The sequence below is a fragment of the Oncorhynchus mykiss genome, chromosome 2 (genome assembly GCF_013265735.2).
Source record: "Oncorhynchus mykiss isolate Arlee chromosome 2, USDA_OmykA_1.1, whole genome shotgun sequence".
NCBI lineage: Eukaryota > Metazoa > Chordata > Actinopteri > Salmoniformes > Salmonidae > Oncorhynchus > Oncorhynchus mykiss.
Genome location: NC_048566.1, coordinates 45,217,033 through 45,229,827, shown reverse-complemented (window position 1 = coordinate 45,229,827; position 12,795 = coordinate 45,217,033). Strand labels below are relative to the sequence as shown.

The following is a 12,795-nucleotide window of genomic DNA, read 5'->3' as shown; positions in this document are numbered from 1 at the left end:
ATATCAACTGAGTGTACAAAACATTAGGAACACCTTCCTATTATTGAGTTGCACCCTGTTGTAACTTTAATGTGTTACAGAGTTAATGTTTAAGTTAATTAATTGAGCTGTATCTAAAGATATTTCTATACAGTTATTTACATATGTAATTGTATTGGTTAGTATTGAATTACGCTTTTGACTGCAAGTTCCAGAATGCCTTGCGACAGGAATGAGAGAGATAACGCGCCAGTTATGTGCAGGTGCAAAGTTGATTAAGCTGACTTTCTGTTAGCATCTTGTTTGCATTGCTCTGTAGAATCTAAAGTTGTTAATCGTAACGTGAACAAGGATTATTACTAAAAGAAGCTTTCATATCAAACCCGACGTCCCGAGTCAATACTTTGAAGACAGTTAATCTAAAACACCCACTATTGCCCCCAGAACATTCTCCATTTTTTGGGGCATGGACTCTACAATGTGTCAAAAACATTCCACAAGGCAGCTGGCCCATGTTGACTCCAATGCTTCCCACAGGTGTCAAGTTGGTTGGATGTCTTTTGGGTGGTGGACTATTCCTGATACACCCTGGAAACTGTTGAGCGAGGTCTGGTCAGCCTGTCATGGAAAGAGCAGGTGTTCTTAATGTGTGGTGTGGTGTCAGGAAAATAACCTCACACTCAACATCAACAAAATAAAGGAGATGATCGTGGACTTCAGGAAACAGCAGAGGGAGCACCCCCCTATCCACATCGACGGGACAGTAGTGGAGAAGGTGGACAGTTTAAGTTCCTCTGTGTACACATCATGGACAAACTGAAATGGTCCACCCACACGGACAGCGTAGTGAAGAAGGCGCAACAGTGCCTCTTCAACCTCAGGAGGCTGAAGAAATTTGACTTGTCACCAAAAACACTCCCACACTTTTACAGATGCACAATTGAGAGCATCCTGTCAGGCTGTATCTCTGCCTGGTACCGCAACTGCTCCGCCCACAACCGCAAGGCTCTCCAGAGGGTAGTGAGGTCTGCACAACGCATCACGGGGGCAAACTACCTGCCCTCCAGGACACCTACATCACCCGATGTCACAGGAAGGCTAAAAAGATCATCAAGGACAACAACCACCCGAGCCACTGCCTGTTCCCCCCTCTATCATCCAGAAGGCAAGGTCAGTACAGGTGCATCAAAGCTGGGACAGAGAGACTGAAAAACAGCTTCTATCTCAAGGCCATCACACTGTTAAACAGAACATCACTACATTGAGTGGCTGCTGCCAACATACTGACTCAAATCTCTAGCCACTTTAAGAATTACAAATTGGATGTAATAAATGTATCACTAGTCACTTTAAACAATGCCACTTTATATAATGTTTACATACCCTACATTACTCATCTCAAATGTATATACTGTACTCTATACCATCTACAGCATCTTGCCTATGCCGTTCGGCCATCGCTCATCCATATATTTATTTGTACATATTCTTATTCATTCCTTTACACTGTGTATAAGGTAGTTATTGTGAAATTGTTAGATTACTTGTCAGATATTACTGCATTTCGCTGCACTCACATTAACATCCGCTAACCATGTGAATGTGACCAATAACATTTTATTTAATTTTATTTGGGACACATACTATAGCTAGAGCAATATACCAAAGGACTCCAGAAATATAATTTGCCTGCTCATGCTCATGTGTACTGTCACCTACACTTACAATTGGATTTCTGATGGAACTTTTATGGTATGGCATTATTTCTAAAGAACCATACTATTTAGAATCTGTTGTTCACAACTCATCATTCTTCAAAGCACGTTATACATGTTGACTGAATAGGTCATTTTCTGTGAGACACTGTAGGTGTGGTGTGTCTGTATACTTACAGGTTTGGAAGGGGACTGTGGTTGCAAAGTTGGCAGTTGTAAGTGGGCCATCATAGCTTGGAGACGCTCCCGTTCTTTAGAGAGCTGATAGAGGAGAGGCGGATCGAGGAGAGAGGAGGAGGAGAGAGTGCAAGAAGAGGAGAGAGAGAGAGAGAGAGAGAGAGAGAGAGAGAGAGAGAGAGAGGAAAGAGAGAGAGGTACCAAGGGATGGAGGGAGCAAGAAGAGGTGAAGAAACCCCAAAGTAGTTTGAGCTGAGGTACGCCGTCACCACAGTCTCTCTCACACACACACACACACACACACCTACCTGGAGGTCTAACTGCTGCACCACCTGCATCTGGACTCTGCACTGGGCTGTGCTCCTTTCATCCAGCATGTGCTCAATACTTAGGTGCCTGAGAACGCTCACATGAGTTACTGGGGTGATACACACACGCAGAAACTGCTTTATACACTATACATACACTCTCCATAGGAAAACTTACTTGATAAACTGGCTGACGTTTTCACAAACAGTCTCACAGCCCGGCCAAATACACACACCATATCCATAGAGTGAGTGTGTTTGATCCACATCCAGCAAGCTGTAGGTAGAGGAGGAAGGTTTAAGGGTTACACATACAGAAGAGCATCACCATCATATTAAAAAAATACAGAAAAAAATGTGTTATTTTACAGTCTGAGGAACAAAGAGGGAGGGGTTAAAATAAAAATGAAAATTACCTTGCTTTTGATTTTAACAAGCTGCTACAGTGCTTTACTATAAACTTTACTACAGATTTTGCTGATAAAAAAAAACCTAAAGCAAAACAACAAACAAACAAAATAAGTTGTCCCAGTGGGACTCTTGCTAAAATTGAGAACAAACGACTTGGGGAAGTGAAGCTGTCTGTGGCTAACAGTTTAATTGATGTTTAAAAAACAGACCGTTTTAAATGTATTTTTTCAGTAGGCTGCACAGAGAAAGTGGTAGTACTTTACCCTAAGGCAGGGGTGTCAAAATCAATCAGCGCAAGGGCCAAATTGAAAAAATACAACAAATTTGTTTGCCAGACATGTATTTTTTTTTTATTATTGCATACAACTGCTACCCAAACTGGCCATTGTTTAATTTTAAAAAAAATATGGCCCTTTATAATGTCCTCTTATGTATATAGGTGTCACGACTTTCACCAAAGTCAGTCCCTCTCCTTGTTCGGGTGGCGTTCGGTCACCAGCTTTCTAACTATCGCCGATCCACTTTTAATTTTCCATTTGTTTTGTCTTTGTTTTCTAAACACCTGGTTTCTATTCCCCAACTACATTTTCATTATTTAACCCTCTGTTTCCCCCATGTTTGTGTACGTGTTTGTATATAATGTTCAGGTGGTTACTTGTTGGCTGGTATTGTTTGCCGGGTTCGTTATTACGCCCGTTATTTACGAGTGACCGGTATTTTCACGCACCTTTAGTATTTGTTTTATACTGGTGCTGTTCGTTAAATAAATGACCTTGTACACTCATCTCTGCTCTCCTGCGCCTGATTCCATGCACCATTACAGAGCTGGGAGGTGCTGCAATTAGGGCGACCGGAGGAGGGGCCGATCCATGCATCATCTGTGGCCGCAGAGGGCACATTGCCGGTCGGTGCTGGGGAGGTTCCTCTAGGAGTCGAGGCAGCAGGCAGGGCACTCTCGTGTCACCCCAGGTGAGTCGGCACCAGGCTCACCCAGAGCCCCCTGTTGCTCACATGTTTTTGTTTATTAATTTTTCTGAGTTTTCCCCACATTCCCAGCGCTCGTAGATTCAGACGTAGCTGGGAATTTTATTGACAGATCATTTGCCCATAGTTTAGGGATCCCCGTTGTTCCTATGGATATGCCTTTCCCTGTGCACGCCCTAGATAGTCGACCGTTAGGGTCAGGGTAATTAGGGAGGCCACCGCTCCACTGGGCATGGTTACGCAGCAGGGTCACAAGGAGAGAATCAGTCTCTTCCTTATTGATTCTCCTGCGTTTCTCGTGATGCTGGGCCTACCCTGGTTGGCCTGTCATGACCCCACTATTTCGTGGCAACAGAGGGCTCTCACAGGTGGTCACGAAAGTGCTGGGGGAGGTGTTTAGGGGTTTCAATTGGTGCTACTACGGTGGAAAGTCCAGACCAGGTCTCCACAGTGCGCATCCCCTCTGAATACGCCGATTTGGCTCTCGCCTTCTGTAAAAAGAAGGCGACTCAATTACCACCCCATCGACTGGGGGATTGTGCAATAAATCTCCTGGTAGACGCAGCACTTCCCAGGTGTCATGTTTATCCCCTGTCGCAAGAGACGGCGGCGGCTATGGAAACATATGTTTCGGAATCCTTGGAGCAGGGGTACATTCGGCCCTCCACTTCACCTGCCTCCTCAAGTTTATTTTTTGTTAAAATGAAGGATGGAGGTCTGCGTCCGTGTTTTGACTATCGAGGCATCAACCAAATCACTGAGGTACAGTTACCCGCCTCTCATCGCCAGTGCTATCGAGTCAATGTACGGGACGTGGTTCTTCACAAAATTGGTGCGTATCCGGGAGGGGGACGAGTGTAAGACGGGATTTAGTACCACCTCAGGGCACTATGAATACCTCGTCATGCCGTACGGGTTGATGAATGCTCCATCAGTCTTCCAGGCCTTTGTAGAGGAGATTTTCCGGGACCTGCACGTGCAGTGTGTAGTGGTGTATATCGACAACATTTTGATATACTCCGCTACACGTGCCGAGCATGTGTCCCTGGTGCGCAAGGTGCTTGGTCGATGCTTTACTTGTTGGCTGGTATTGTTTGCCAGGTTCGTTTTTACGCCCGTTATTTACGAGTGACCGGTATTTTCATGCACCTTTAGTAATTGAAACACTGGAACTTTTCGTAGAATAAATCACCTTGTACACTCATCTCTGCTCTCCTGCACCTGATTCCATTCACCACCAGTTACCCACAGCCTGACAATAGGATGATCATGAAAACTAAATAGTCTAAAAGAAATGTGAGATAATGTCTAGATGCTTTTTATAGTGGAGATCAAGTTTATTAAGTGAGACAGTGGATTGCACAGTCAGATGGAACATAGTAAATAGGCATTTTAACGTCATAGATTTAGCCTTTGGTTTCTTGTGGAATAGACATCGGCTGCAATGTGATTTTAACCAATAATTATTCAGTATTAGATCCACCTGTTGCATAAATCATTTAACATATTACAATTAATATATTTTAATAATATCAATACTATTTGTCCAGCCTTTGCTGCTATACTTGCATAAAGTGCTGCGACCCTAATAAAAAAGTATTTAACTCCAAATAACAAATGTTGCTAGGTTGGTGTAACATTAAGAAAAAAAATTGCACTGCATTGATCACTGGTGTGGTTGACTGCAGCATTTCTGTATGGTGAACTCAAAATGTCTTGTCGTTGACTAGCCAGCCTAGGTTACTTCTCAAATGTTGCTGTAATAGGCCTAGATGTTTCTTCGTTGCATGGTGTTTTGTTGCAGGTTTAGTTTTTTGGTTATTCATTGTCATGCTTTAAAAACCAAAGCCGGAGTGCAACATTTTAGTAGCATAGCTAGGACTGTGGCATGTGGACTGCACCACTGCGTGATGTAAACAGGACACGTGAATGCAGCACAATTGATGTTGAATACACAGATGTGAGCACATCAGGCTGTAATGTCATAAAGTAAATGACTCAACTGTTGACTCATTTATACTCACTTGGGTGTCCTATTGTCCTTTAGTAGTATAGTAATTTAGTCCTTTACTGTTAGTCCTTTACTGTATCTTCTAACTTTTTGACAACCAAGATTATATTTGCTGTAGGCTACTGCTGGAATCGAAATTTGGCATGGACACTTACCCTACAACATCTTTAAACTTCGGTCTGGTAGAAGATTTCGTCAGTGCCATTAGTGATGATATGACACAGTGCACTGGATGGCTGGCATGTGTGTGTGGCAATGCACTGCAATTTGGCGTGCAGCACATCGGCAGTGCTTGCTGTGATTTTTGAGGAGACTATTGCTGGCTATATAGTAAATGGGCAAAATTAATTGACAACCCATATAATTGCGCAGGCCGGAGAGAAATGTGTTATGGGCCGGATTTGGCCAGCTGGCCTATGCTTGACACGTGCCCTAAGGATTCTAATCCATATACCTTTATTGTAAAGTGTTATGGAGAAGGCTTTACCCTTCTCTTGGGCTGGAACTAAGAGATTGGCCGTTGGTAGGGAAGTTGTGGGTGTTTGACATTGATGCTTTGGCTGTGGTTACGGGTTCAGTAGGGGACAGAGTGATGATACGGTCTGGACAGCTATCCTTTGTGCTTTCATCTTCCATTGTGCTGTTGGTTAGCTCCTTCCATATCTGCTGGAGCTCAATAGTATTCAAGCCAGCTGAAACACAGACATACATGTACAATATTACCTTGCAACACTGGGGTTAAAGGTTATACAGTGCCTTACGAAAGTATTCGGCCCCCTTGAACTTTGCGACCTTTTGCCACATTTCAGGCTTCAAACATAAAGATATAAAACAAAATTATTCAGCCCCTTTACTTTCAGTGCAGCAAACTCTCTCCAGAAGTTCAGTGAGGATCTCTGAATGATCCAATGTTGACCTAAAATGACTAATGATGATAAATACAATCCACCTGTGTGTAATCAAGTCTCCGTATAAATGCACCTGCACTGTGATAGTCTCAGAGGTCTGTTAAAAGCGCAGAGAGCATCATGAAGAACAAGGAACACACCATGCAGGTCCGAGATACTGTTGTGAAGAAGTTTAAAGCCGGATTTGGATACAAAAAGATTTCCCAAGCTTTAAACATCCCAAGGAGCACTGTGCAAGCGATAATATTGAAATGGAAGGAGTATCAGACCACTGCAAATCTACCAAGACCTGGCCGTCCCTCTAAACTTTCAGCTCATACAAGGAGAAGACTGATCAGAGATGCAGCCAAGAGGCCCATGATCACTCTGGATGAACTGCAGAGATATACAGCTGAGGTGGGAGACTCTGTCCATAGGACAACAATCAGTCGTATATTGCACAAATCTGGCCTTTATGGAAGAGTGGCAAGAAGAAAGCCATTTCTTAAAGATATCCATAAAAAGTGTCGTTTACAGTTTGCCACAAGCCACCTGGGAGACACACCAAACATGTGGAAGAAGGTGCTCTGGTCAGATGAAACCAAAATTGAACTTTTTGGCAACAATGCAAGACGTTATGTTTGGCGTAAAAGCAACACAGCTCATCACCCTGAACACACCATACCCACTGTCAAACATGGTGGTGGCAGCATCATGGTTTGGGCCTGCTTTTCTTCAGCAGGGACAGGAAAGATGGTTAAAATTGACGGGAAGATGGATGGAGCCAAATACAGGACCATTCTGGAAGAAAACCTGATGGAGTCTGCAAAAGACCTGAGACTGGGACGGAGATTTGTCTTCCAACAATACAATGATCCAAAACATAAAGCAAAATCTACAATGGAATGGTTCAAAAATAAACATATCCAGGTGTTAGAATGGCCAAGTCAAAGTCCAGACCTGAATCAAATCGAGAATCTGTGGAAAGAACTGAAAACTGCTGTTCACAAATGCTCTCCATCCAACCTCACTGAGCTCGAGCTGTTTTGCAAGGGATGGGAATGGGAAAAAATGTCAGTCTCTCGAAATGTGCAAAACTGATAGAGTCATACCCCAAGCGACTTACAGCTGTAATCAAAAGGCAAAAGGTGGCGCTACAAAGTATTAACTTAAGGGGGCTGAATAATTTTGCACGCCCAATTTTTCAGTTTTTGATTTGTTAAAAAAGTTTGAAATATCCAATAAATGTTGTTCCACTTCATGATTGTGTCCCACTTGTTGTTGATTCTTCTTCAAAAAAATACAGTTTTATATCTTTATGTTTGAAGCTTGAAATGTGGCAAAAGGTCGCAAAGTTCAAGGGGGCCGAATACTTTCGCAAGGCACTGTAGCTTCAGGGAGAAAGTATGTGTAGGTAGGGGTATAGCTTTACTTGAGTATTTCTGAGCCGTCAAAGTAAGGGCAGATATAAGAGTATGCTTGATGAGAATATTTTGGGTCGCCTGATTTGAAAATGGGTCTGCGAAAGAAAAAAAATGTAAATGGACTGCTTGGTTCATCGAACTCGGGTACCGTGAGTAACCTCCGATATCCACTAAATGACAAATGTGGCTCTAACTTTTGATCGGTTGTAGCTATACACTATTATGACCCATTTCCTGAAAGCAAGGACTCTCAGGAATATATGCTGTTTCCCTCTATAATGCTAGAACAGAGTGGACAGCACCAAATCAGATTGGGGGAAAGAAAACATCATAATTGAAAACAATGATTGTGTTCATTTCTACACAGAAGTTCATACACAAATGCCGGGTTATATTCTGAGGTAATGATTTTTTACTTTGACTACATCAAAAACGCATGCATTACACATCTATAAGATTTTCATGAACATCTAATAACAGGTCCGAAACGCATTATTATAGGTTAATGAAATATATCCATAGCATAGTGCATTCATGTCATGCTATGAAAGACCTCATATTTAGGCATCCTAATAGCTGCATTATTTCAATGATAGTGTAGTGTCATCATAATTGCTGTTCTCAAATGTGTGTTTCTACCATACCAGTCCCTTAATTTGTCCCGTTTTAAATAACTGTCACAATGTGCAAATGCACAATGGAGATAGTGAAAAAACATCACTAACTAAATGCCTCATGAGTTGTATTACATTTTGAGAGTTAAAACAAGTGTTGACATTGTGCCAGGGGCTTAGCTAGCTGTAAGAAAATAAAACCCCAAAATGTCAATAGTAGTTAGGAGTCTTTGGTGAAGTCCTCAACACTACCTATGTTACATCTGGAAAATTGTAAGGAAAAGTTAATATTTTATTAACATTCTGTGTTGTGTCCATATTCTTTTTTGATATGTGAGTAATGTTTATAAATGCTTTATGAATGGGAAAATAGATTTTACTTTAGACTAGTATGACCAACTAATTTGTGATGAGGAGGAGGGCTGGTAATGACTTCCGAAAGAGTTTTGATGTGATCCTTAACTTTGCGATTTGATCTGTAAAATTTGTCCTGAAGATGTAACCTTGTGCGGATCTTCATCCACAATTGACTTCAAGGAGTAGTAGTAGTAGTGGTAAACTGGCCGGTGGGGGAAATGGGGCTGGTATCAACATAATAAAAATAAAAAAACTTTTGAGAACAGCCATAATGATGACACTACATGTATCAAGATACCTAAATATGAGCTCTTGCATAGCATGACATGAATACGCAATAGATATGCTTTGGAAATATTTAATGAACCTTTAATAATGCGGTTGGGATCTTTTATATCACGTTAATGAAATGCTTATAGATATGTATTGAATGCGTTATGGCTATGAGGTCAAAGTAAAACGTTACTCTTCAAACCATACTTTCTTCTGATTGAAAGTACTGTCAGACTGATTTGTTATAGACTCTCATAGCCGCTGTTGATTTCATCAACATTTTTTGGTGTGGTCTCAATTTTTTCTTAAATATCAAGATATGGTCATGGACCAAAAAAGTTTGGGGAACCCCTGCACTAAGTAAACCAAGGAGTTAGCTAGAGTAGAGAGGATTTACCTGGAAACAAGGTGTGGGAGGCCAGGCCTGGTCTTTGCACTTTGAACAGCTCCTGCTGGAGGATCTGCTGGAACACTAGCTGCTGCCTAGAGAGCTGAGTGAGAGAGTGAGTGAGACATGCTAAGGGTTCAGTGTCTATGTTTACAGTGCTCATATTCACACATCCATAGAAGTTGTGTCACTTGGAGTTTGAAGCAGGTGCTGTGACTCTGAACTCATATATAGACACCACATCTTGGCTACATTGTCCATCAGCATAGAAACACACACAAAATAACTATAACATTTTACTTGGATAGATTATGCGAGACAAGTTCCAAGTACTGCAACACCTACTTACTTGTAGGTTACTTCTCAACAATGCCACAACAATAATAAATTATACATTATGAGAATACGAACATAAAGTAAATGGCTTAGTAGAATAGAATAAACATTTTAGCATAAGTATAATACAGGAAGGCACCATTTATAGTCCAATATTTACATGTGTATTGGAGAAAGGGGGAATAGGGGGCAGTGCATAAACTGAGCATTATAATAAGAGTCTGTTAGCAGCAGTTGTGATGTGTGTGCAGCATCAATGTATATGTATGAATGAGTGCATGTGTGCTAATGTGTGGAGCATCAGAGCATGTTCAGCAGTCTGATGGTTTGTATGTAGGAACTTTCTCAAAGCCTCTTATCAGACCTCATGCTTTGATACCATCTGCCCCACGGTAAAGGAGAGAACAGCTCATGGCAGTGGTGTGTGGGATCCTTGATGATGCTGCATTCAATCCCTCGTCATTGTTGGTTATCAGGCCTGCAAAGCCTCGCAGTCGTGGGTGAACAGGGAGTACAACAGAGGACTGTGTTAAGAGTCAGTGTGGAGGAAGTGTCAATCCTCACAGCCTGCGGTCTGCCCTTCAGGAAGTCCAGGATCCAGTTGCAGAGGGTGATGTCCAGACCCAGGGCTCTAAGCTTGGTGACGAGCGTATCATTTATTTTTTGTTTTACCAGGCAAGTCAGTTAAGAACAAATGACAGCCTAGGAACAGTGGGTTAACTGCCTTGTTCCAATGCTCTAACCACTAGGCTACCTGCCGCCCCGAGCTTGGAGGAAACAATAGTGTTGAATGCCGAACAGCATGCTCATATACAGTAGTTGTTCCTCTTGTCAATAGCGAATTAATAGAGATGGAAATGGCATCTTCCATGGATCTGTTGGAGTGGTAGGCAAATTAGAGTGGGTCCAGTGTGCCTGGCATCCTGGCCTTGATGTTGGCCATGACCAACCTCTCGAAGCACTTCATGATGACCGAGGTGAGCGAGGTGGGGCGATAGTCACTTGGGCATGTCATTTTTTTTCTTGGGCACTGGGATGATGGTAGTCTCCTTAAAGCAGGTGGGGACTACAGCCTGGGACAGGGACATTACATTATAGTATCATATAGTATAGCATGGGGGCTCAACTGGGGGTCTGCGGAGGTACTGCAGGGGGTCCGCGAAAAAGAAAAAATAATAATAATAATATATATATATATATATATATATATATAGTGGATTTATTTTATTGCAATGTTTTTATGAATATCACTAGCAACAACAGAAAAATATATTTTTATTACATACCTACAGTATAAAAGAGGGGAATATAATTTCTAATGACATCAACTTTATTTCTCAACTCTGAATATTGAGCAATTACACTTATTGGAGCTAATTGCACTCACTGGAGTATCTGAATTAGGCTTTCAAAAAGCACCCGAAGTGATGCTGGCTACTGGCAAGCTTTCTTGACTTGAGTTTATTTCCGAAATGTTAAATGTATTTTTTTTAACAAGAAATGGCATTGCTTATCAAATCAAATTTTATTTGTCACATACACATGGTTAGCAGATGTTAATGCGAGTGTAGCGAAATGCTTGTGCTTCTAGTTCCGACAATGCAGTAATAACCAACACGTAATCTAGCTAACAATTCCAAAACTACTACCTTATAGACACAAGTGTAAGGGGATAAAGAATATGTACATAAAGATATATGAATGAGTGATGGTACAGAGTGGCATAGGCAAGATACAGTAGATGGTATTGAGTGCAGTATATACGTATACATATGAGATGAATAATGTAGGGTATGTAACCATTATATTAGGTAGCATTGTTTAAAGTGGCTAGTGATATATTTTACATCATTTCCCATAAATTCCCATTATTAAAGTGGCTGGAGTTGAGTCAGTGTGTTGGCAGCAGCCACTCAACGTTAGTGGTGGCTGTTTAACAGTCTGATGGCCTTGAGATAGAAACTGTTTTTCAGTCTCTCGGGCCCAGCTTTGATGCACCTGTACTGACCTCGCCTTCTGGATGATAGCGGGGTGAACAGGCAGTGGCTCGGGTGGTTGTTGTCCTTGATTATCTTTATGGCCTTCCTGTGACATCGGGTGGTGTAGGTGTCCTGGAGGGCAGGTAGTTTGCCCCCGGTGATGCGTTGTGCAGACCTCACTACCCTCTGGAGAGCCTTGCGGTTGTGGGCGGAGCAGTTGCCGTGCCAGGCGGTGATACAGCCCGACAGAATGCTCTCGATTGTGCATCTGTAGAAGTTTGTGAGTGCTTTTGGTGACAAGCCAAATTTCTTCAGCCTCCTGAGGTTGAAGAGGCGCTGCTGCGCCTTCTTCACGATGCTGTCTGTGTGGGTGGACCAATTCAGTTTGTCTGTGATGTGTACGCCGAGGAACTTAAAACTTACTACCCTCTCCTCTACTGTTCCATCGATGTGGATAGGGGGGTGTTCCCTCTGCTGTTTCCTGAAGTCCACAATCATCTCCTTAGTTTTGTTGACGTTGAGTGTGAGGTTATTTTCCTGACACCACACTCCGAGGGCCCTCACCTCCTCCCTGTAGGCCGTCTCGTCGTTGTTGGTAATCAAGCCTACCACTGTTGTGTCGTCCGCAAACTTGATGATTGAGTTGGAGGCGTGCGTGGCCACGCAGTCGTGGGTGAACAGGGAGTACAGGAGAGGGCTCAGAACGCACCCTTGTGGGGCCCCAGTGTTGAGGATCAGCGGGGTGGAGATGTTATTGCCTACCCTCACCACCTGTGGGCGGCCCGTCAGGAAGTCCAGTACCCAGTTGCACAGGGCGGGGTCAAGACCCAGGGTCTCGAGCTTGATGACGAGCTTGGAGGGCACTATGGTGTTAAATGCCGAGCTGTAGTCGATGAACAGCATTCTCACATAGGTATTCCTCTTGTCCAGATGGGTTAGGGCAGTGTGCAGT

General features: G+C 42.7%; 1 protein-coding gene across 2 annotated transcripts in view; it reads right to left on the bottom strand.

Moving 5' to 3' along the window:
- LOC110490546 (forkhead box protein P2) overlaps positions 1-12,795 on the bottom strand; it is a 52,535-nt gene that overhangs the window by 26,016 nt on the left and 13,724 nt on the right. For both annotated transcript variants that reach the window (XM_021563975.2, XM_036949670.1), the window contains 5 exons: positions 9,538-9,631; positions 6,073-6,277; positions 2,358-2,456; positions 2,180-2,267; positions 1,872-1,955 (listed from right to left, as the gene is read on the bottom strand). In XM_021563975.2, coding sequence (XP_021419650.2) covers positions 1,872-1,955; positions 2,180-2,267; positions 2,358-2,456; positions 6,073-6,277; positions 9,538-9,631 — 570 coding nt within the window. The remainder of the gene's footprint in view (positions 1-1,871; positions 1,956-2,179; positions 2,268-2,357; positions 2,457-6,072; positions 6,278-9,537; positions 9,632-12,795) is intronic.